Source organism: Caloenas nicobarica, chromosome 15 (assembly GCF_036013445.1).
Source record: "Caloenas nicobarica isolate bCalNic1 chromosome 15, bCalNic1.hap1, whole genome shotgun sequence".
In the NCBI taxonomy this organism is placed as follows: Eukaryota; Metazoa; Chordata; class Aves; order Columbiformes; family Columbidae; genus Caloenas; species Caloenas nicobarica.
Window position 1 is genome coordinate 9,645,957 of NC_088259.1, and position 24,042 is coordinate 9,669,998.

Sequence of the window (24,042 nt, forward strand, 5' to 3'; positions counted from 1 at the left end):
GAGCCCAGCCACCCAGGGAGTTACACAGAGGCTAGGGGAGCAGCTGGCCGCAGGCTGGTTGAAGTACAGAAACTCGGAAATAATGCAATATAAAGGCAGCCACAGTCGCTACGTTCAGGCCCTGCTAAGTGGAGGAGAAGGGCACAAGGAATGGACTTGAAAAGAACAGCAAATGTAAAGCAGATGCTGAGGAGCTTTGTTTCACGCACAGGGCTGTACTGTGTGGAAGAGCTGTGCTGGGAAGGGCAGGAGGAAGAGGAGGAGGAGGAGGAGGAGGAAGAGGAAGAATAGTGGCAGGGGCAGCAGTGCTGCCTTTCTTCACATGCTCATAGGAAACCATTGTGTTTCCTCCTGTGTCATGGCTTTCTTGCAGTGGCGGGTTGTGGACAAGAGCTCATCCTCGCAGACCAGCATGGTGCTGTGGGGCACGGGACCGTGTGTGCTGAGCATCCCTGTCATCCCCACGTGCGGGGCAGGAGGAGGCAGAGCAGGGACAGCCCGGCGCACGCTGCGGCTGTAAATACCCCAGAAAGTGCTTGGCAGCGGGGGATGAAGCAGTCCAAGTATGTAAATTAAATTGATATGGGCCCCAGGAAGAGGAGAGGGGGGAAAAAGCAATTATATAGCCAGGATCAGATAAATCTTGGCATGCAGACCATCTTAACGGGCACCCCACAGTGGCTGTTTCATTTGGTTTGGCTGCTCTTTTGCATCCCACATTGGGCTGAGCAGAGGCAGAAGCTGGAGGCAGCAGCGCAGGCAGGGTGGGAGGCTCTGCCTCCTCCAGAGGGCAGGGAAAGTTCAGGTGTATTAAAGGCAGCCTTTGGCAGGGCTGGCAAACCTGTCCTTGTCCCCTGTAACGAGCAGGGGTGAAGCAGGGTGACCCAGGCGGGTGTCACCCAGGACAAGCACACATCAGCCTTCCTTCCCCTAGCTCGGTGGTGACAGACAAGTGTCACCCAGGGACCAGATATCCCTGCGGCTCTGCTGTCCCCAGGGAGGCACAGAGCAGGCACCACATCCCCCTGGGGACCCCGGCCTCCTTGAAGCACCTGCCGCTGCCATCAGAGCAGAGACAGCCGTGCCGTGGGTGCAGTGAGGTGCTGCCATCCTACGTGGGCTCCTGACATCGCTTCTCCTGCCTCTTGTGCTGGTGGGGAGCAGAGTGCTGCCCTGGGTCTCCCAGAACTGTCCCCGTGTCCACTGGGATGCAGCCAGTGCCGTGACCCTCACCCGTAACCCCCACCCATGACCCAACATCAACCCTGGGTACCCCAGCAAGGGTCAGTTCTGGCTTGTAAAGACACCTGGGCAAGAGTTAAAAACACTAGAAATGAGCAAAACCCCCTCTTACAGGAAAGGCAGGAAATAATCTGATTTTCTGGCTGCAGATCCTCCTGGGCGTGTTGGGACTTGAAGCCAGGACCGTCCCCCTCGCACAGATTGAGGCTGGCTGATCCGGCACTTACATGGCGAGTAACTTTACAACACATATTAACACAACTGGCTGCAGCAATGCCGTTCAGACCCTTGAATATGTTAGAATAAAACTGGATGCTGAGTTTGCAGAGCCTCTTCCACATGTCGCTGGCTCTGGAGACTCAAAAACTGTGAAACGCTATGTGCATGGGGCGGTGTGAGGCATCTCTGCTGAGGGGCAAAGCGGGATGCTCGGTGCATGGGACTGGGAGTGACTGGGAGGGACTGGGAAGGACTGGGAGCCCAGACTTCGGCCCATATCCTCTGAGCTCCACGCACCACGCAGAGACGGGTGATGGAAAGGGCACAACCGTGATGCCCAGATCCAGGCTGGGGGATCCGGCACTTCCACGTCTCCCAGGGCGTTATCCTGGGATAACAGTGGCAGCCGGGTCCACAGCCTGCAAACCCGCTCAGTGGCTGCTCCATCCCCTGTTATTTTGGGGGTACAAAGCCCCTTGGACCAGTTCTGATGTGCAGGACGGGCCGTGCAGCGGCCGATTTGTCTGAAGCAGAGCAATCCCGGAACAAAGAGGGAATTGCTGCTGGTTTGCGAAGCTGCATCCGCGCCAGCCCCAGCCCTCCTCCTGCAGCCGGGCTGCTGATTGGAAACTGGAGCCCGTGATGACTGTGCGGGCCATGAATTATGCTGATGACTTTTTTTTTTCATTTTTAAATTTTTTTTTTTTTTTTCCTCTCTGTGGTTGAATGCACTCAGCAGATATAAGCAAAAGGGGGAAAAGAAAAAAAAAAGGAGCAATAGAAAATTGTAACAGATTTAATTTTAGATACGGCGAGAAAGCAAAATGGCTGCAGTGCAAAGAGGGAAGGTTTGTGGACAAAAATGCTCCTACTTGCAGATAGAAACGAAGCTCCTGGCAGCCCTAAAGCTGCTATTTATTATTTACAGGGCTGTATTGGTGTGGGGGACAGCCCTGAGTCACGGGGTCGTGTCCCTGGGGCACCCAAAGCCCCATGGGGACAGTGGGGAGATGCAGGGGTGCAGGACAGGATGGGAGCACTGTGGGGTGACAAAGCTGTGCGGCTGCAAAACCCCCAAATCTCCCCTGGTTTTTAAAAAAAAACCATTCTCTGACAGGAAGCAAAGCAGCTCATTTTGATTTGGGGGTTTGAAGGATTTTACTGGAGCCCTCCGCTAACTGCCTGTGCAAAGGCGCAGTCTGGAAATGTTGTACCAAAACAAAGCCTGAAACTTTCCCTTCCAAAAAAGGCCCAGGTGAAATACTGCAAATATTTCAACATGTTTCTGCAGGGCTTGTTTTTGCAGCAAAGACAGTCCTGCATCCAGGTTGGGGAACAACACCGGTCAAACCAAATGATGTTAATTTGGGAACAAATTCTTTATCTCAGCCCTGCTGCCTGCCCTGGGCTGGGCTGCCCAGCTCCTGCCTCTCGCTGCCCTCGCTTGGCTCATCGTTTTGGGGTTCCCAGCCTGTTAATGCCATCTCCCCCTTTCCTCCAGCCCTGCCAGACCCTGTCCCTGTGCCGAGCTGCCCCTTGTGCCACCAAGCCCGGGGACCTGCTCCAACCCCGCCGGAGTGCTGCAGGAAAAAACCAAAATGAAGCAATTATCCCTGCTCTGATACTTTCTAATTAAGGGAACTGTCACCCTTATTACAGGCTGTTAATTCATCATCATAAGTCACCACCAGAGTGCAAGTACCAAAAATGTGCCTTGGCCGCGGGGAGCGGAGCAGCATCCCCTCCTCCCCTCCTCCCCACAGGCCATGTCCTGCTCCCTGTGCCACGGTTGGGGCTTTAGGAAGCTGTAAGCTCTGCCGTGATGCTCAGCTCATCCCAAAAGACATATAGATGAGCTTCTTAGGGACACGTTTTAGTGCTAGAGTTAGGTTATGGTTGGACTCGATGATCTTAAGGGTCTCTTCCAACCAAAATGATTCTATGATTCTATCTCCTCCTGCATCCCTGGTCCAAATGTATTTGAGGTGCAAAGAATGTGGCGCAAAGAATGTGGCATTTTCTCAGCAGAGATCAGCTCCTGACCGCTCTGGGGAAACTGAACACCCAAAGAGTTGCCAAAATATCCCCAGCCCTGTGGTTAAGGCTGGTATTCCCCCAGCATCACCTCCCGCTAACAGCCAGCTCTGTCTCTGGCAGCCTCTCATTATGCATTCTGCATGGAGGGCCTCGCATCAGCTTAATTAACAAGGTAAGAAAGACGGGACCTTTGAGGAAATCTTAATTATATTATCCATCTCACCCTGAGTGGCACCTGATCCATCCCAACACTATTCTCAAGTTCATTAGCAATGAATCAAGATTGATTAGTCCTGAACGTGCAGCGAGGACACGCTGGGGCAGAAGGTTTGTGCCGAGATGGCTGCAGGACCCTGTGTGTCCTCAAACCCCGTCTTGTCCTCTGGCACCAGGTAGCCAGGAGGGGGACCAGGGCTCCAGGAAAGGCAGCGGGAGGTTTGCCAGCACCAGGATGCGGCTGACGGAGCATCCCAGGAGCAGCTGTTTCTCTGTGTCCCCCCCGGGCTCACACCTCCTGGGGATGCTCTGATTTACACCAGCACCAGTGCCCCCCTCCCAGCCTCTGTGCCCCCCATCTTCCCCGGGGCTTGTGTAGCCCCGACACGTGGCACGTGCCACCAGTGACTGGAATTCCTCCTGTTTCCTTGCCTGTTGTCCTACTGTGGTGCTTGCAGGTGCCCGCAGGTGCAAGAAACTTCATAAGGAGCTGCCTACGAGCATCAAAAAGGCGATGATTTGGGGTGGTTTGTAACCTGCCCCAGACGCCTGAGGGGAAGACAGACTCCTAATTAGATCAAGCGTGTAATCTGCTAGGGACTGGTGTTCAGATTCAAAGTGGCCTCGGTTTAGCAGAGCCCGTGGCAGGAGCTGCCGTCCATCCGTCTGTCCCTCTCTGCTCAGCAAACCATGTCCTTGCACCCCACACAGCTGGGAAATCACAGGTTGCGCTCACAGCCGAGCAGGAACGTCAATGTTGAGGAGTGGGAATCGTTTCCTGAATCAGAGACGCAATCAGCAGTGTTTCAGAGCTGGAGGTATCTGTATCATCAAGCCAGGCTCAGTAATTACTTGTCCAAATTAGACATGCATTTTCTATGTACAACTGTACTGGCACTTTTTTTTTTTTTCTTGAAAACCATGCTAGAATCTGCAAACTGCCCCTACCACTGGGAAGGGATTGCTGGATTTTTTCTTTATAAGACAAGATGCTGGCCACTATTTCTGATGCCAGCAGTGCCTTGTCCTGCTTACTGCAAAAAAATTGCCCCAAGCAGAAAAAGTTACTCCAAGGCAGCAAAGTCGCGTGCTCTCCGATAGCTGCTGTTACCTGCCCCTTCGCCCTGGTACCGCTGTCCGCAGCCTCCTGCCTGCTGCATGGCATGGATTTAAGCTTGCTGGTGTTTTCTGTTTATTTTAATTGTTGTCTGGTTTTAATATTGCATTAATGTGAGCCTGATTCATCTGCGTTTCATTGTCTGGTGCTGTTTGTTTTGGGGCAGTGCCTGGAATACCACTGACAGATAAGTACTAGAGAAATAGAAGGTGTTCTTCTTGCTCAGCAAAAGCTGAGGAGTGACAGAGCTGGTTCTCAGACGTGAGCACCTACCTCTCTCTAGCCCAGGGACCCGATGCAGCACCCACCAGCACAGGAGCCCATGTGGAGGACGATGCTTCCTTGGTGCCATCATGCTGATGGATTTTGCTGTGTGCCCAGAGCCACCAAAGGCAAACCCATGCTCGGGGCTGTGTCCCTGCTGCTCTGGGCAGAATCCAGCCCCAGGTTCCCTTTGGACAAGCCAAGGGCATTAGATGGCACCAGACACTGGTCCAGAGCCTGGCTGGAAGGATGCTACGCTCTCACCATCACCATCCTCGCTGAGATGAAGGAACAGGTGGCACATACCCCACTGGGGCAGAGGCTGGGAGACAGGACAGCATCCTCCTGCCTACTCCATGGACATTGTGTCACCTAGTGCCTCCAGCCCTGTCCTGCCAGGAGGGTCTCAGGGGGACGCCCCGATGGGGACAAGCGTGGGGCTTCAGCACAGCACGCTGCTGAGGTTTCTGCTTTCTTCTGTGCCTCCTTCCTTCCATGCAGATGAGGAACTGGAGCACAGCCCAGTGCTGGTGGTCACAGCACACGGAAGGTCCCACGGTGACTCACGCCCTCGGGAGCAGCTGGGCTTTGGGACAGGACCTTTGGGAGCACACCCTGCCTTTGCCGGGGGGTCAGGGGCAGCCCCAGCACCACTTTGTGCACCCCAGCTGCATTTCAAGCAAAACCATCACAAACTTGCTGGGTGAGCACAGTCCAGAGCTGCAGCCTGGAGAAGCCACTTGTCCCCCCGCACAGCTCGGGAGCTCCGGAGAGCAGCTCAGCATCTCCCTCTAACGATGTTCCTCACCCGCAACCCGACACCCAGCACCTCCCAGGGATGCTGCCTCAAGGGCTCTGCGAACAGCCTTTCTTGGGGATTTCAGGGGGGCAGACTAAAAACCTTTGGGTGCAATCACAATTTTTGCTAGTCGTGGGCAAACAGCTTGTTTTCAGCTCCTCTTTGATCCCACACCCATGGAGATCTTCCAGCTCTTCACTGGGAGCAGTGTCACTGAGATGGGACAGGGATGGGACAGGGATGACATTGGGCTGATGCTGTCCCATGCCAGCAAACAACTCCACTTCCTTAATCCTGCCCACAGCCCCATGATATCCTTTCCCATTTAGCAGAGCTTGTTAGCCGGAGTAATGACTCTCACAGATGAGCTTTGGAGACCTTTGCTTTGCCATGAGCCGTCACCTGCACTGGAGTGGTAACTACAACCCCAAATCCCCCTGGCAGCTTCTTAATTCTCATTTCTGCAGTTGTTCTGCGGAGCTAGGAGGGGATTTAAATACCAGGAGACCCCCAGGCTGAGGCTTGTTCCTGCAGGAACCCCTGTCCCCATGGAGGTGATTGTCCCAGGGAATTTAGGGCTGTGGACACATCCTGAGCATCCCCAGGAAGGGCTGGGGGACTAAACCCACGGCGCACGTTCAGGTGTGGGAAGAATCAGAAGAGCAGCAAGTTAAAATAACAGTCTTTTATTTTATTACCAGCAGAGGAGCAGGCGGGTGGGTCCCTGGCCAGGGGGGCCACCACGACCTGCCACACGTCCCTGCCAGTGCCCCAAGGGCTTTGTGGTGCTGTCGTTTTGAGACCCCCCACCTGCCCTCACAGCCCTGCCCTCATCACCAGAGGGGGAACATGGGCAGATGACAGCGTCCACCCCGTCCCCAGAGCCTTGGTTGTTCCTTACCTGCCTGCACAAGCGGTTTGTGGCTGCAGACAGGGGGTTTGGGTGGTGGGAGGGGCTGTAACAGTAAATAAGCTGGGTCATCGGGGTGGTGTCAGGGTTTGGTGACACCGTCACCAGCCCCTGGGCAGGAGGTCGGGATGAACATCAGCAAATGCCCAGAGGAGCAGAGCTCTGCAAAGAGCTGGTGGGACCGCAGAGGGCACTGGAGGGAGCACGACTGGGCACCGCGGGGACCTGGCACCCAGGAGCCACCATCCTCAGCCAGGCAGCCCCCACACCGGCCCCAGCATCCCCGGCTGCTGCCACCCGGCCCCGCATCGGCTCCTCGGCTGCCTGCAAACGAGGAGGGACGAAGGACGAGCTCCTGGCACAGCTCCCTCAGGCCATGACACCCTCCCGGCGCATCCAGCCTGCCACTGCTCCCGGATTTTCCAGCTCCGATGACTCAGCTCCCTTCTTAACTCACCAAGCGAAGCCCGGTGCTGGTGACTTGGCCCCACTTTTAATTTTTTTTTGGCTCGTAGGGTCGTCTTGTTTGCTACTGATAATGTTACCTCCTAGGACGCTGGAAGACAGCCCAGTCTGAAGAGAAAATTAAATCTCCCTAAATAAGCTCCGAGGTACGGACATGAGCTGCCAGGTGCTGGGATGTCGCCCATGTGTATAAGGCTTCACCTTCCCGTGCATGGCTCTAAGCCATCCCGGGAATAACTGCGCTGGATTTGTCCGCAGTGCTGAGCCCTGCCCGTCATCACCTCCTTTTTTCCATCTCTTTCCCTGTGAACTGTCAGGCTCAGGTGGGCAAAAGTTCATCTGTCCCAGAGGCTGTTTTGCTAATTTTCCTCCAGCCAAGAGCCACGTCTGCTGGAGGAAACCTCCCATCTCTGCACAGAAATGTAGTCATAAAAAAAGAAAGAGAGAGAAGAAGTGGGAGAGAAGCCCCGGCGCGGCTGGGAAGCTGTCTCTTCGTATTCTGAGCGTGCGGTTCAGGTCTCATATCGGCGAGGCACAGCCCATCCCAGAGGTGCTCGGTTCACAGTGTTGGTACAATCTGCCAAACAGACGGATCAGCTAGGAGACATTTCCAAAAGAGGCTGGAACAAGGCGGGAGAGGAAGGAATAAACGGCCTGCAGGGTGGTACGTTCCAGCCCACCCACTGCCAGCCCCAGAGAATCCTGTCCCTTCCCTGCAAAATGCCACTAATGCATTTTGTGCTGTGCACAGCCCCCTGGCCCCATGCACCACAACCCATCCCTTGCATCACAATCTGTGCACCACAACCTATCCCTGTGCACCATAACTTGTGCACCACAACCTGTGCACCATAATTGATCCCCGTGCACCACCACCCATCCCTGTGCACCAATGCCTGTGCACCACAACCTATCCCTGTGCACTATAACTGATCCCTGTGCACCATAACCTGTGCACCATAACCCATCCCTGTGCACAGTCTGTGCGCCACAGTTGATCCAAGTGCACCACAACCCCGTCCCGTTCACCCCACCCTGCGCTCCACACCCCATCCCACCCACAGCATGGGCTGCACTTGCACCAGCAACATGTAGTTTGGTGCCTCTGGCTTTCGTGGCCACCCAGACACTCCCCTCCCATCCGAACGGTGGCAGGAGGGACACAACCACCCCGGGGTTTGGCTCCGCAGCTCCTCTCCCCACTCGGCCTCCCGCCGGCCTTACCTTGGCTGAGCAGCTGCAGGTTCCGGACCTCCTCGCGCACCTGGAGCTGCAGGACCTGCTGCAGAACCTCCTGCCGCTGTGCCTCGTGCACGATGCCCATGCGCTGCAGCTTCTCCCCGTTCAGCCGCAGCAGCGCCCGACCTGCAAACACAGCGTGGCTCAGTGCCCAGCATGGCAAACGTGTAACTCAAACGGGAGCCCATCTTCATGCAAAAATGAAGAGGGGGAAAGGGAAGAAATCCTAAAATGCTCTTTCACCACCTGGACCCACAGGGATGGGGAAGCCTCGAAGGTGGCCCCACTTTCGGAGGTTGGTGGCTTGAGGTCCCCAGCCTCAGGACAGGTACTGGCTTCAGCAATCACATCACCCAGCCCCGCAGGCTGGAGCTTTCCATTTCTCCACTCCACCTCCCGCATCAGAAGATGTTTTATCCGAGCGCACTGTCCCCGCACAGGCTGGCCGTCCTGGGGGAACGGGGGTACCCATCAAAATGCATTAGTGTTGGCACCACTACCCCCAGCGAGCCACTCTCCTCCAGTCCGGGAGCTATTAGAGATTTACAACCAGCTTTTGTCCTTGTTTCCCAGGGTCCATTTGCTAATGCTGCCTTTGTTTCCCCTGCAAGGGCTGGCCGAGCTCTTGCATTAGGGTTTGCATCCCTCCCGGGCAGCTCCTGTGCTCCTGTCCCTGTCACGTTCTCCTGGCCCTGGCTGAGCTCTGCCCGGCCATGCACGTCATGGTTGGACCGGCACGATGCTCATATGTAGAAGTCAAAGCCACTGTCCCCAGGGGGCAAAAGGGGAGGGAGCAGATCCCAGAGGTAATCCTCCTCCAAGGACTTGACTGGGAGTTGTACTTAAACCTGGACAAAGACATTTGCAACTTGGACTCCAGCTGAGTAGAAATTTTTCCTCTTCTGCAAAAATATTTAGTATATAAAAAACTATAAAAATATTCTTATTATATTAATCCAGGTGAGAAGACGACTCTCTCCCATCTTACAAACCGCAGTCTCCTCTGGGCAATTTATGCTCATTTTAAAGAACACCCAGCCTGTCCTGGAGCTCATGCCGGTGGCAGATGCCTCCTGCCCAGTCAGGGTGAGTGTCCCCAAGCCCCGGGGGTGGCTCTCACCCCAGCGGCATCTCCGTGGGGAGAGGGGACAGAAACTGGGGGTACATCTGCCTTCCAAACCATGACCCTCCAAACCGCTACTTCCCAGCAGCACGTGCTAATGGCAATTCATCCCAGTGATTAGTGGGGGTGTCCCTGTACCTGTGATGGCGTGGTGGGCGAACGCCTCGACGTAGGCGAGATAGTTGTGCGGACAGTGCTTCTTCAGCCATTTGCACACATCCTGCTGGCTCCAGAGCACCACCGGCTTGGCCAGGCTGCCCAGCGTGGGGCTGGTGTGGTAGATGCCATAGTGGTCACAGCCACGGCCCTGGAGGAGCAGGAGGCGGGGGGGTTAGTGGGGATCAACCCTGCCAGGAGGAAAATGCCACGGGATGTCAGCCCATGGGGGTGTTGGGGGGATGCTGGACTGTGGTGACACCGACAGAGTTTGGCTTTGCACCCTCGGGAATCTCTGGGCTCACCCCGAAATAGCAGCATCAGAGGAGGTGGGAAGGGAGGTGGGGAGACCGGGCGTGGGGTCCAATTTTTGGGTCCTGCCCTACACAGACCCCACATCCAGAAGCCCCCCGAGTCCTCCTGCTGCAGACAAGAGCCCTGGTCCCTGTCCCCTATGTGTGTCCCAGCCCAGCAGAGCATCACACAGGCTCATGAGACACCCCGGGGGTCTTCAGGGACCCCCCATTGCAAGGCAGAGAAGGGAGAAGCTCTCAATGGGGATGGAACCAACGAGGTCCCAGGGGGCAGTGGGCACTGGTGCAAAGCCAATCCCAGTCAGAATTCGGTTCTGGTGCAAAGCCATCCCCACCAGATATTCAGTACTGGTGCAAAGCCATCCCCACCAGAAATCCCCGGGAAGCAGCACCCAGGGACATGGCAGAAGCAGCAGCCGGCGCGGGGACGTACCAGCATGGGAAAGGTTGACAGCGCTTGGACTGTGCTATGCCAATGTCAACCTCCATGTGCGAACATTGGCTAATTAAGCATGCCTAATAGAGCAGCGGAGATAATTAGTGTGACAGGGACTCCAGACATCCTGTGGTTATTGAAACTAGTGGCACATCCCTGCGAGATGCCAGAGAGGAGGCAGCGCAGGGCAGTGGGGTCCAGGGCATCGCTCGCCCTGCCGAGCCCAGCCAGCCTCGCAGGGGCTGCTGTTCCCCTTGGGGGAGATTTTGGGCTTGGAAAGGGACTTTTCCTCAAGCAGAGCTCCCCTGTGGCAGCTGGGGACATTGGAGTGAGAGAGAAGAAGATAAAGGTGGGAGGCCACAAATTAATAACCAAGGAGTGCATCTCCAAAGCAGATGGAAAATGCGATAGACAATGCACACGATTTGGTTTCCCAACCAAACCCTCACCTTTGGGGGAACCCCCGGCAGCTGCCCGGCCCCCCCAGACACATCCCGGGCGCCGCCTGCCCGCGGGAGCAGCCCCAGCCTGCGCCGGCCGCTCGGCTGCTTCACACTCGGCTGAGCGAGCGTGGGGAGGAGGAGGTGATTTGCTCTGGGTTCACTAGCAGGCAATGATGAGAAGTGGAGGGGCTGGGGGAAATAGCAGCGAGCTCCCCGTGAGCTTCCCGCGAGCTTCCCGCAGCTATTACTCAACTAACCCTCTGAGGCACGGGCGAGGAGGTGACAAATAACCTGCAATTTCCCTGGGCAAGCTCACGTCTGCAAGCGCTTCGCCCATCAGACACAGCCCTGTGCTGGCGACCCATCTCAGCATCCCCACACCCCACGCTGCCAGCTCGGGGCACATTGTCCCCTGTGGCTGGCGAAGCCACCCCGGTGGGTCCCCAAGCGAGCCCCTGCACTCCCTGGGAGGGCAGGGGAGGTGTAATGAATCACAGGCTCGTTTTCCAGCCGGCTGAGCTGTGCTGTCACTCTGATAAACTCTCAGCCGTGAATATCGAGTGCCGGTGTAGAGGAGAGCAGGGAGGAGGGCTCGGGGATGCTCCATGGGGAGGCAGGAGGCGGCTGGGGGGAGCTGGTGGCGGGGAGCCATCCCTGTGAGCTGCATGGAGCAACTCCCATCATCTCCCTTCTCTTGGTGTTTTTCCTCCTTATGGCAAAATTAAAGCCTTTCTCGCCCCTAAATGCCCCTGGGAGGCTGGATGTGCTGCCTCTGATCGCTGCTCCCAGGGTGGGTGGGAAGCACTGGGAGCCGCTCACCGGGGAGATGCTCCTTTCCACGGCCACGCAGAGGCAAGTGGCTGGAAACCTTCAGCTCACAGCCTCATTAATAAGTTCAGAATTTTAGGAGGTGAATGATCCAAACCTGGCTAAGACATACTCACACACTCAGAGATTTTAAGGCATTACAAGGAATTTGGCACTAGCACATTTACTGCGAAATTGTCTCAAGTGGCAGCTCCAGGTGTGGAGGGGAGGGGATGCACAGAGCTCACCCTAGCCTCATGATAATAATTATTATATTTATATATATCACTATAATTAAATGCCCAGTAATCACTAGGGCTTGCAGCAAAATGGGATCTGAAGGCCTGATCCTGCAGAGAAAGAAGAGACACTCCTGCAGGGAATAGGTGGGATGCGGGGGGACACGGGGGGACACGAGGAGCCACGTTCCCCTGGGCATCCCCAGGGGGTTTGGGGGAGCCCGGCAGGTACCTGTGAGCCCTCGGTGCCCGGCTGCCGCAGGAGCTTGACGGGGCGGCCACCGTCGGGCCGCTGGCTGCGGCCGTCGTGCCAGGTGAGGCTGCTGCCCGGGTTCCTCTGCAGGCGGTAGTTGAGGTTTTCGGCTGAGACCGTGTGCTCCAGGAGGCTGCGGCAGAAGCTGAAGTGAGCAGCAGCAGCTGAGGGGGGAAGGGGCGTGAGACATGGCCACAGTTCCCCTCCACCCCATGCTCAGGCACGCAAAAATGTCTTTTCTACCCCACAGGACCTGCTGAGCTCGGCACTGCCAAAATCTCCCCCCTCCATCTTCCCTTCCCATTGCCAGGGAGAAGATCCATCAGCCCACGAACCCACCGGCTGGTGCTGACAAGACATTTGCCCAGACAAACCCCACGAGCGATGCTTGTCGTGACACCCGCCCGCCCAGCAGCTGTGGGGACCTTGTGGTGACAACCTCCTGCTCGTCACTGCTGGGAGGGGACGAAGGGGACAAGCCACTTTCTATGGACCAGGCTGACATTAAACTTCCACCACAGAGGAATGAGGAGAAGATAAAGCCCACCTGGGCAACCTGATGGAGAAAGGGACGCAGGTTGGTGTGTATCCCTCCCAGCACAGCCTGTGGCTGCTCGGGGGTGGTTGCACAAACCTGTGCACCCAAGTGATGGCGAAACACCTGCCAGTCCATCTCTGATGGCCCAAAGAGATCCATTTACCCACAATAAAGGGTTTCTGTCCTTCACCCGATGTGTTTTAATGCTCTCACAGTGTTCAGTGAGGATGCAAACCTTTGCTTTGGAGGGGGCTGAAGTGACCCGGCTGCTGTGGGAGGACGAGAGGGGGTATTAGGGGCTCAGGCAGCCGTCTGCTCCGGATAAAAGCCAACTGGCTTGAGATAAGCAGCGCTGATCCACAGGAGCAAAGTCTAGAGCATCCCCCAGCTCACCTGCTCCCTCGAAACCACCAAAAGTGGAGCAGTGACCGACAGAGATCCACTTTCAGGGATAACTCGCCCCTGGGATAACCCACTCCTGGGATAACCCACCCCGGCAGAGCAGAAGGGCTGGAGAAAACTCACTGCAGCTTGTTTTCATAATTAGTTGGTTTTAAGAGGGAAGAGGTTTCAAAGAAGTTTCAAAGAGGTTTCAAAGAGGTTTCAAGCACACCGTCACGCAAGAGGAGACAAACCAGCCAAAAGAAGTCAAAATGGAGCAGGAAACCGTCGTTAATGTGTTCGTGTGTCCCAGGTTATCTAGACCACATCACACTACCTTGCTCCTTAAACACACCCAGTGATAAGTGTTGCCATGGGGAAACTGAGGCAGGAGAAGCGAGGGGTTTTACAGAACACAAGGGAGATCCACGGAGGTGTTCGGTGTCAAGCAGGGCTGGTGGTGTGCTCTCTGTGCCTATCACAGGCGATGGACATGTCTCTGATGGCTTCCTAAAGCCTCAGACACCCCAGACCTGGTGGGTGGGGACGGCGGCAGGTTGTGCTCCCTCCAGCCAAGGATGCCCAAGATGCTCCCAGCTGTCCTGCCCCTGGCACCCCGAACTCCAGCCCTGCCGTAGCCGTGCTGGGTTACCCCCGAGCTGAGAGCTGCCCGTCCTGCTGGGCACCGGGGACAGATATGGGAACAGGGTTCTGGCCATCATTAGCACCTACATCCATAGGGGATATAGAGCATCTGGATGTGGTGTCCACGCTCCTCCAGCAAACACGGCTCGAGGCAAGAGAGCCAGAGCAAGAGCAGATGGGAGAGAAGGGTGAAAGAGGAAGGGAAAAGCAAGCGAGAAGACAGGCAGGGCTGGGAACACTGGTGGCATCGCTCCTGTTGGGGCAGACAGTGGCTGCCCTGGAGCCCCAATCCCCCGTCAGCCCCACCAGCAGCTCCTCGGCAGCCTCCTGCTCCCCCAGCCCAGCCCTCGGTCCCGACAGCCCCATCACCCGGCAGGACCCGGTGCGGGTGAAGACAGGGGGTGCTGAGCCAGGGAAGGGAATGGTGGGGGCACATGAGCCTCACAGCAGGGACATGGGGATGGCCTTGGGCACGGGGTCTCCTCTCCTTCCCGTGCCCTGCACTGGAGCAGCCACAGCAACACCATGAGCACCCGGTCGCCCTCCATCCCCTCCGCTCCTCTTTCTGCCAAGCCGGTGGCTGTGACTGCCAGCCGAGGATGCACACGCAGCATCTCCCACTCCCTCTCCCAGCCCTGCAGCCCCCAGTCCTGCCCTGTAGCCCCCCAGCCATGCCCTGCAGCCCCCCTCACCTGGCTCGGGTGCACCCTGCGAGCTGCGGATGGTGGAGACGCAGCAGAGGGATGGCCGGCCCTGCTGCATCTCGGCAGGAGGAGGGATGCGTGCAAGCGCCCGGCAGCACCGGCTGTCACCAGCGTGGCTCCATCCCTGCCTCCCCTCATACCTCGTCCACACCTGACTGACTCCCCCGATCGCCTCCCTCTCGCTGCCAAGATACGCTGCCTGCGCGCTCACCCCAGCTCTGGCGTCGGGCAGCCCCCAGCCGGCCTCGCACGGGGAGGGGGGGCAGATTACACCCCCTCGCCATCACCCCGTGGGCGTTTGATCCGGAGAGATGCTTGGCATTTTCCCCGTGTGCTCCCACCTAATCCTGTGGCAGGACCAGCTGGCACTGGGAGGGACAGGGAGCCTGGAGGGGGTGTCATGGGGGATGACAGACCCGCTGGGCATCAAAGTGCCCTGGGGCTGAGTGGAGCCGTGGCAGCAATGGGATCACGGATGGCTTGGGGTGTTTGGGATGCAAGAGGAAAAGAAAAGAGGGAACGTGGCAATGAGCATCCTTCCTGGGGCTCAGCAGTGTCTGCTCCAGCACCTGGCTGAAGCTGTTGTGGTTGTGGCAATGTTGGGGTGCGGGCAGAGCCGGGTTGCCCACAGCTGGCAGCGTGGGTCAGTGAGCAAATGCTGTGCTGGGCACAGGGAACGGCACCTTGAAATGGAGCAGCAGGAACCTTTGGGCCAGCTGAGCCCCAGCTCAGGCAGAGAGGGAAGAGCTCAGCTCCAGTCCCCAAATGGCCCTTGTGCCCCCACCTTTCCGTGTCCCTGTGAGCTGCTCCGTGGTCCCTGTGGCTTGTCCGGCAGCCCTGAGCGATGGACACCCCACCGCCTGCTCACAGGCTGGGGAGTTGCCACCAGCTCCTTTTCTCTTGGTGGCTCTTTGATCCATTTTGGGCACCTCTCCATCCACACAGGATGGATGGAGGGGGACACCAGGGGCTGAGTCACTGCAGGGGGACCAGCCGCCACCTGCCCTGAGTGGCAGGAGAGGGTCTGCGGCAGCGGCAGGGACAGACATCGCTCCCTCCCCTCCCTTGGCACATCACCGCTCCTTGTCTTTCCCTCTCCAGACACTTTTATGGCTGGTGAAACGTGAGCACTGGAGAAGCTCAGAGCGGCAGCAGCCACTGCTGGGAGAGAGGGATGGGAAACTTCCCAGGGACAGGGACCTCGGGGCAGGATGTGGCAGCATGCCCCAGTGAAATCATCCCGGGGTCGGCACCGAGGTGGGCACAGGCTTATTGCTACCAGCAAGCCAGCCTCAAGCTGACTTTCCGCGGTCACTGTGCTGGCAGGTGTTGGGGACATGCCCTGGGGACGTGGTGGCAGGTGGCCAAGACACAGGAGGGGCAGGCAGGGGGTGAGGAGGGGAGCCCAGCATCTGGACAGGCACCATGCTACCCATGTCCAGCTCCCTCCTCTGCCACCACTTCCCAGCATGGCCTCAGGGACCTCCCTGTGTCTTTGACAGCAACACACAGGTGGGTGTCCCACAGACCTGCCCTCCCGCTGGGGACATGTGTGCAGGCAGCTGCCACAAGGAGCAGCCAGGCTTCCCAGGATTAATGAGAAGATCTGGGAGAAGCTTGGAACAGCCCTCGCAAGGAATGAAATCCCCTGCTGATTTGTCTGGCTCCCGGTGTCTGGGAGGGAAAGGGACATTGAGCACCAAATGGGGCAAGGGATTTGCCAGCAGTCGGCAAAGGATTCAGCGGGAGCTGCTTGTCCCTCTCATGTTCCTCCAGGCAGATGAAGGGAGGATGAGCCCAGAGCTCTCCCAGGACTCCAAGGACAGGGAATCTACTCTGCTCACGGAGCAGCTTTGTGAGGGACTCATCTTGCTTTTGGCAGCATCTGTAGGAACCACAAGCTTGGCTGGCATTGCCGCTGTCCTGCTCCCCTCTGTGTCTTCCACGTGGCTTCACCCCGGTGCAGGGTGAAGCTGCTGCTTGCACTGGCTGAGTCCCCGAGGAGACACTGATGCTCTCTGGTACCCCCCAGTGCATGTGATCTCTGAAGCCGTACCTATAGGATGTCCTTATGGACCAGATCCTGCCTTGAGCCACTCCCTAAGACCTGCTGGCCCTGAGGAGGACAAGACCACGTTCAGAGAGGATTGACACCCCCTCAAGCCTCCCTGGGTTCCCCTGGGGGGTGCTTGGCCCAGGCTCTGGCTGCGATGAGCATCGCCTCAGAGTTTCCCTCTGAATTCTCTGCTGGTGGAGACAGGAGCTCTGCGCAGGGACGGAGCTCAGGACAGCACCTCCTCAGCACTGGTGCCTCCCGAGGAAAGAGGAGGAGGAAGGGAACAAAAGGCAGATGCCCTTTACATCCTCCTGTGCATCACTGTGCCCTGGGTGTGTATCAAGGGAGCATAAATGGGTGCTGCCACCTGTATGGAGGGGCAGGCAGCCCTGTGATGGGGGCCCTGGGGCACAGACTATGCATATCTTTAGGGGTGCCTGTGCCCCTGAGCCCACCGTGGGTACTGCCAGGAGGTCCCCAAGCACCTCAGGACAAGGGGTCTCTGCAGGGCTGGGCACCCAAGAGGCTGTGGGGTGAGGGCAGCAGGCAGGACCTTGGGGTGTCCCTGGGCAGAGCAGGGTCTCCTGGCAGGAGGTGGGTGCAGGAGCCCACAGGCAGGGACACCTCTGCCTGCAGTGAGACCCTTCCACCTTGTCACACTCTTCCTGGGGGTCCTGCCCTGCTCCAGCACCCCCAGCCCAGCCCTGCCCTGCCCTGCCCTGCCCTCACACCTGCACTCCCCCCCAGCCAAATTTCCCAGTCCATTTCACTGATATTCCATAATACTGGGGGTAGGGACTGGGGACAGACCCTCCCCTGGATGCTGAGGGGCAGACCCCGGGATGGAGAGGACAGCAGGACAGCGCTGGGGAGGGGAGGGAGGGCACCCCCCGGGATAGGGGGGACAGCACCGGGAGCTGGAGGGCGGGCAGCCCCCCGGGATGGAGGGGACAGCCCCAGGGACGCTCCCGCCGCGTTTGAGGCTGCGGGAGCCGCGGCCCGCCGCACACCTGAGCCCCCCCTGCCCGTGCCCGGTACCTTCCATGTCCTTGGGCCGGCCGCAGCTCATCCTCCGCGCAGCGGGGCCGCGCTCCGACGGGGACGGAGCCCCGTTCCCCCCAGCGCCGCCGCCGGCACCGGGCGCTCCCGGCCCGCCCCGCCCCGGTACCCGCGCCGGGGGCGGCGCCGCGATCCGCCACCCCCGGGCGCTCCGCCCGCCGCGCCGCCGCCAGCCCGCCCCGTGCTGCACCCTCTCCCTTCCCCGGGGGTGCCCCGAGCATCCCCCTGCATCCCTGCCCGGGGGCTGCGGGCATCATGCCCCCACATCCCTGCTGGGTATCATCCCCCTGGATCCCTGCTCGGGGGCTGCCGGGCATCTTCTCCCCTGGATTCGTGCCGGGGGGCTGCCAGGCATCGCTCCCGCCCTGGATCCCTGTGGGGCATCATCTCCCCCACATCCCTGCCCAGAGGCCACCGGGTATAACCCCCATATCCCTCCCCAGTCACGGGGACAGGTCCTGGGGGCACCAGGGTCCAGTGGGCACCATGCACAGGTTTTTGTTCATGTTAGTGGTGGGCACAGAGTGGAAAGCAATGCCTGGTTGTTCCCTCCTCCCCAAATTTCCCTTCTTCCCCCAACCTCCAGCTCCCCAGATGGGGGCCAGCAGGGCAGGTGAAGGAGGGTGCTTGTCCTCATGTGTTCAACACGGGTTTTGGTGGGTGGCCAGAGCAGAACGGTGTTGCCAGCACCCATCACTCCCTGGGGTGACAACCCCATGAGTATTTTTGGAGGCTCCTGCCTGCAGCTATCGCACCTGAGTCCCAGCCAGAGATAGTCACTGTCAGTCCATGGAGATGCGGAGGGACTGGGATTCTGGCTGTGCAACCTGCAGTTATCTCACACTAGGGTGGGACAGGGATGGAGACACTGCTGGGTGCCCAGGATGAGGACAAACAGATGTCCATGCTGAGATTCTTCACCTTTGCAAGGCACTTCTGTGCTGTGAGCCAGCCAGGGCTGAGTGCTCAGCGAGCCAGTCATGCTGCTATGCAGGGAGCAGGGACATTGGGTCACAAATTGTGCATGTAGCATGCAAAAAGTCTACTACTGAAATACGCTCCCCAGCCCTGGCGTCAGCATTCCTTCCACTGCTGCAAGAGAGCGGTCTGGGCAATATTGCTCATTGCGGGCATCTGACTCGCTCAAATACAGAAAGAACCTATTTTCCATCACTCTGAAATTCCCAGTTCTCCCTCAGTCTCTGTCTATACACAGAGCTTCCCAGCCGTGGCAGAAATGCTCCGAGAGAAATATGATTGAAGATGGGCCTTGGCAGGAAAAGGCTAATGTTGCTTGAAAAATATGTGCAGATTATGCCAAGCTGTTATTAAAAATAAGTGCTGCACTGTTCCCAGCCTTTGCTTTCTGTGATTTCTCTGGTAGCAATTGCACTTCTCTGGGAAAGGTTTCATGTGTTCGGGAGAAGGAATGTGTTTCCTTCTCATCATCCGCAAACAGGTCCAGCACCAACCTGGCATCCAGCTGGTGCCCGGTGATGCTGCGGTGAGGTCTGGGTTCCCATGAAAGCCCAGGCTGCTCATCCATCTGAATTCCAAAGGATTTTCAGAAAACTCCGGAGGTGTGGGAGGGGTTGGGGAGATGGCATGGTCCCATGCACCCCACACTCCACGCTCCAGCCATCCTCACCTGTCACAGCATCCAGCATCATTCCTGGATTATCAGCTCAACTCCTCCAAGAAGGAGCATCTCTTAATCATCCCCAGTGACTCTGTCTTGGGTTTTAGTCTGTCTTTGGGTCTTTTATTGCCTGATTAAGGGTTTTCTGCAGTTAAATAGGAGTTAAATAACAGGGAGGGAAAGCCTTAAACCCAGAATATAGCTCAGGAAGCTCAAAGTACTGGTCAGAGGCCTCTTTCCCTCATCCGTTGGTGGGTGGAAAGGGGACGAGTTAGGGACACTGGCTCCAGCCAGCCCCAGACCTACAGGTTTCTCCTACACGTGTGTGTGGATCGGTGTGGGGACAGCACCAATGTCACTGTGGGCCCCGTCCTTCCCCGCACTAGCCTCCGGAGAGGGTGCGAGGATGGGATGATTCAGCACGTTCGTTTATCTGAGAATAAAGGAAGTAATTAACCATCGGCTTTCCTCCTGCTGCAGCCCTGTGAGGATGAGAGGGAGGAGATAAAAAGCCTTTAGACGGAAGTTATTTGTTGAAGAAGAAGAGTGGCTAATTTCTGCGTCGCTTTGCTTGCCTGCTCGTTAATGAAAACCACTCGTCAGCAGGAAAAGGGAGCACCCGGTAAGGGGGAGGCTCCGCGCCAGCCACCCGTGGCTGGGCAGGTGGCCTTTGGGGGCCTCAGGATGTCCCATCACCATCAGGATGTCACCTTCGCCTTTGCAAACCCCCCGCAGCATCCAGACACTGGGCTGGTGTCAGGGACCCCCCCTCACCACAGCCCCCTGGGCTGGGGACCAGCGTTCACAAGCCAAATGCCACAGAGGGATATTCCCAAATCACCCCCTGCATTTTTGTGCAAAGAGTTTTAAAATGCATTTAAGGCACTTGCAGGGAGATGGAACTGCAAACAGCTTCGTGCCTGAAGCCTCTGCCTGGCGTGGGGTGATGGATGGCGCTGAGCTCGGCCGGGCGTGGAAATATTTAGTGTTATGAAAAATCTCTCCCTGAAAATAATTTCTTTTCAAGCTGGTAACAAAGCACCAAATCTCCTTGCTGCAGGGTGGGGGTTGCTGCAGGTAGCATCCGAGCTCTGGATCACAAAGCCCAGGTTGTGACCATGGTGTCCCTCTGTCCCTGGCCATGCAGGACATCTGCTCACTGAGATCTGCACCTTCTGAGGACGATGATTTACTGGCAGAGGATGCCCGAGACATCACTCCCCGTTTTCTGCTCCCTGGGACACAGGCGGGGCTTGAGACTATGGAAGCTCTTTCATTTGAAGGTTTATAGGGACATATTTCTAATTGGATTTGGGTATGGCACGGTTATTTTCAAGGTAGCCTGTAATTATTTGAGACCGTAGCCCAGATCACCACCTTTCTCTCAGCACAGAGAGGTTTTTTATTGAAGTATTTCCTGCAAATTTGCAACTTAACCCAATGAGAGGACACACGTGATGCCATCACATCATCTGCAAGGGCACAACAAGGCAGCCTGATTCACGTTTCCCAGCTTCCTAATCAATTCACAGCAAGAATAAAAAAAAAACCTCAAAGCAATATTTTAATTCTCCCAGTAAGAAAAAAAAAAAAAACATAGACATATTCTAAGAAGCTAAGAAGCAATTTTTTTTGGCCAAAATCATTTCATCCAGCCCCATCTGCTCTCCATTAGGTAACTGAAGCCCAAGCAGGTTGGATCCTGCTGTCCTCACCATGGATCCCCCCCAAGCTGGGTGTCACCATAACCCCAACTCTGCAGTTGTTATTTCATGCCCAGAATAGGCACAAATGAAAACTATCACCCGGGAAAGGTTTTCCAGCATCTTTCTGCTAACCAGCATGAGCAGGTTAATGACCGTGCCATGGCTCCATTACATCTCAGCAGCCTGAAGTTCTTCGCTTTCTTCAAGCCCGATTTCAGGGCTCGCTAACTGTATTCAATTGCTTACAGAATCCGATTTATTATTTACGTTGCAAGGTATAGCTGGGCTTGAATTGATTTGTCGTGCTCTGATTGCCACTGCGCACTGGTGTGGGAGTTGGAAGCTGGTTGCACGTGTAGTCAGGCTGCAAAAATCAGGGATTCAACAATTAGGGAACATCAGGCTTAAAACTGTCCTGTACATCCCGCTGTTTAGTGTTTGGCTGCATCTCTTGGGTTGCAGAGAGAGCTGGTCCTGGGGGGACAGTGGGGTGGATTAGCTGGTATCCCCCAAGTGTTGTCACTATGGTGCTGCAATGTGTCACCCCTCGTTTAAGCAGCCCAGGTCTGGGGGACAGGAGGGGACAAAGTGACACTGGTTTTTAGGAAGGAGCTGTGGATGGGAGTGCAGAGCATATGGGGAGAGTAGAAGTGATGGGAAATAATGGAGTTGGGGAAAAACTGGAAGCCCTGATGTTTTGGAGGATGCTTAGCAGGTTTTCAACTTCACGTTCACTTTTGCCACCACCTTCATGCTCATTCCTGCCTGTGGTTGGAGTTTGCAATGCCTTGAATGGCAGGAACGAGCAGAAACCCCCCAAGCCCAAGTCTGTTGCTCCAGGGTGATGGAGACCAGAGTCAGGAGGGGCTTGGTCAGGTTTACTGATGTCTGATCCCTTGGAGGTGGACATGGGGACACTGTCCTGGGCACAGGGACCCTCCGCACCCACCTCACCCAGCTGCCCAAATCCCCAGGTACTTTGGGAAACATTGGTCCCTCTCCAAGAGCTCTTGACTTTCGACGTCCCTGGATTAAAAGGCGATTTTAACAAACACCATTCGTGCAGCATCATTAGCGCGCTGCTGGCACACAGCCCGTGCCCTTGAGCTTTCTCCCATGGGTGGATTATTCCCAGCAAAGCTCCGGCTGACACCAGCTCCACTCTCCCCATCATTGTGGGTACAAGCTGCGTGTTGAAGACCCTTCAGCAGCCTCTGCTCATTGTCTCTGAGATCTCAGGTGGGTTTGGGGGAGATGTTCAAAGGCGCCTCACTCCCTCCCAGCCGCAGCGGGAGCTCCAGCAACGCTCCCTGTGTGTGTTGGTGCTGGACTTGGGGCATGGAGGGGAGCAGATGCTGCAGACGCGTCCTCGGGGCCTCTCCACTTCATTGCTTGGGACTAATTAAAATTTCAGGAAGTATATTTACCTAATGCAGAGTTGATTTCGCTAAGTAGGACATCCTGTCTTCAGAGGATTTCACGGCACAAGGTGATAATCAAGTGAGAACAGGCTCCAAAAGTGTTAATTTAGTAGCTGAGCCAACAGGGATTAAAACCGAGCCCCTGTTTTAGTCTTTTCTCTCTCTTCCACATCTGAACTCCAAGTAATCATCCCATTTGGGACCGCAAAGCGGAGGCACCTGCACCCAGCAAGCACCACGCCAGCTGTGGGTGCAAACGTGCCCAGGGCTGCGGTGGCCAAATACCATCTCTTTTACCTCCCAGGGCTCAGCTGAGGAGCTTGTGTTGCTCTGGGTGCCCCCGGTACCCCCAGGGTGCCCCAGCCCTGTGCATGGCGCTGGCACCGGCACATGGGCAGGGGATGCTGGTGGGGGGCTGGGCTTCTGCTCCAGGCTTGCAGGCAGGGATTTGCAGGCAGGGGTTTGCAGGCAGAAGTTTGCAGGCAGGGGTTTATAGGCAGGGATCTGCAGGCAGGGGGTTGCAGGCAGGGACACGGTGCTGGGGAATGAGCCCCACCACTGATCCTGCCCTGTGACTGTGTTCTTGCTGCACTATGTGATATTTGAAAACATGAATTTCCAGCTTCGGGAAAGTCCTGGGGTTTGTTTTCCCGTTGTCCCGGAGAAGCCACCGCCCCCTCCTCTCTCTCTGGGGACACAGAGGTGGCTTTGTGCGAGCGAGGGGACCCAAGTGACCTCTGCAGCAGCCCCGGCCATGGGCTGAATATCTTGCTCGTCTCCGGGTTGGATCCTGAACCTCCCGGCCCCCAGCGGGATCTGCAGCAAACAAGCTCAGCCTCTCACGCCCATCCAAGTAATTATTTTTCACTTTCAAGCCTTTGCGAGCAATTATGTGCCGATGTGCACAGCATCCCCTGCCCATCCTTGCTTCTCATAGCGAGGCGTGCAGAACCTGAGCTCAAAAAGCCCTAAACCAGACGCCGGGTGATCCTGTGCACCCAGGAGAGATTTTATTCCCCCTATCCAGGACTTTATTTCCCATCCTCCAGCGGGTCCGTGTGGGTGGTGCATCATATTTGCACGTTCAACAGGTGCTGTTACCCCTCTGCCCCTTCAGATTTTGTTGCACCAGGGAGAAAGGGTCTCCTCTCCGCTTCTCGCCCCGTTTCAAGGTGTATTTGCAGGGCAGAGCGATGCCGGAAGCATCCAGAGAGCTAGATCCAGGCTGGTGAGGATGCTCAAGGGCCAGATCCTGAACTACCCATCCCTGCTGTGCCCCAGCACCGCGGGAGGATCAAACCAGAGCTCCCAGTGCCTCCAGTGTGCAGGGTCAGTGGGACGTGCAGCTGGTACTTGGCTGCTGGCTCTGCCCTGCGCTCGCTGGTAACAAACCCCAGCTCCATGCAGAGAGATGATTAAAAACCATTTACGATCGATTTTACTCAACCTATAAATTATTCTGAGTTTTCTCCTTGGTTGTGTGCTGCGAACACCGGCCAGACACCGGAGAGGAGAAACCTTCCTGTGTATGGAATGGCTGGATTTGTGCCAGCGTGGTGTAAAACCAGCAGATTCATAGCCCCAACAGCAGCCCCATGCCGAGATCACCCCAAA

General features: G+C 56.8%; 1 protein-coding gene across 1 annotated transcript; it reads right to left on the minus strand.

Moving 5' to 3' along the window:
• Window positions 1-7,781: 7,781 nt before the first annotated feature.
• Window positions 7,782-14,605, minus strand: SAMD10 (sterile alpha motif domain containing 10). The gene is made up of 5 exons (XM_065645869.1): window positions 14,536-14,605; window positions 12,259-12,443; window positions 9,770-9,938; window positions 8,494-8,634; window positions 7,782-7,846 (listed from the first exon to the last, which is right to left on the minus strand). Exons 1-5 carry the CDS (start codon window positions 14,603-14,605, stop codon window positions 7,782-7,784), a joined length of 630 nt encoding a protein of 209 aa, XP_065501941.1.
• Between the last annotated feature and the right edge of the window lie 9,437 nt (window positions 14,606-24,042).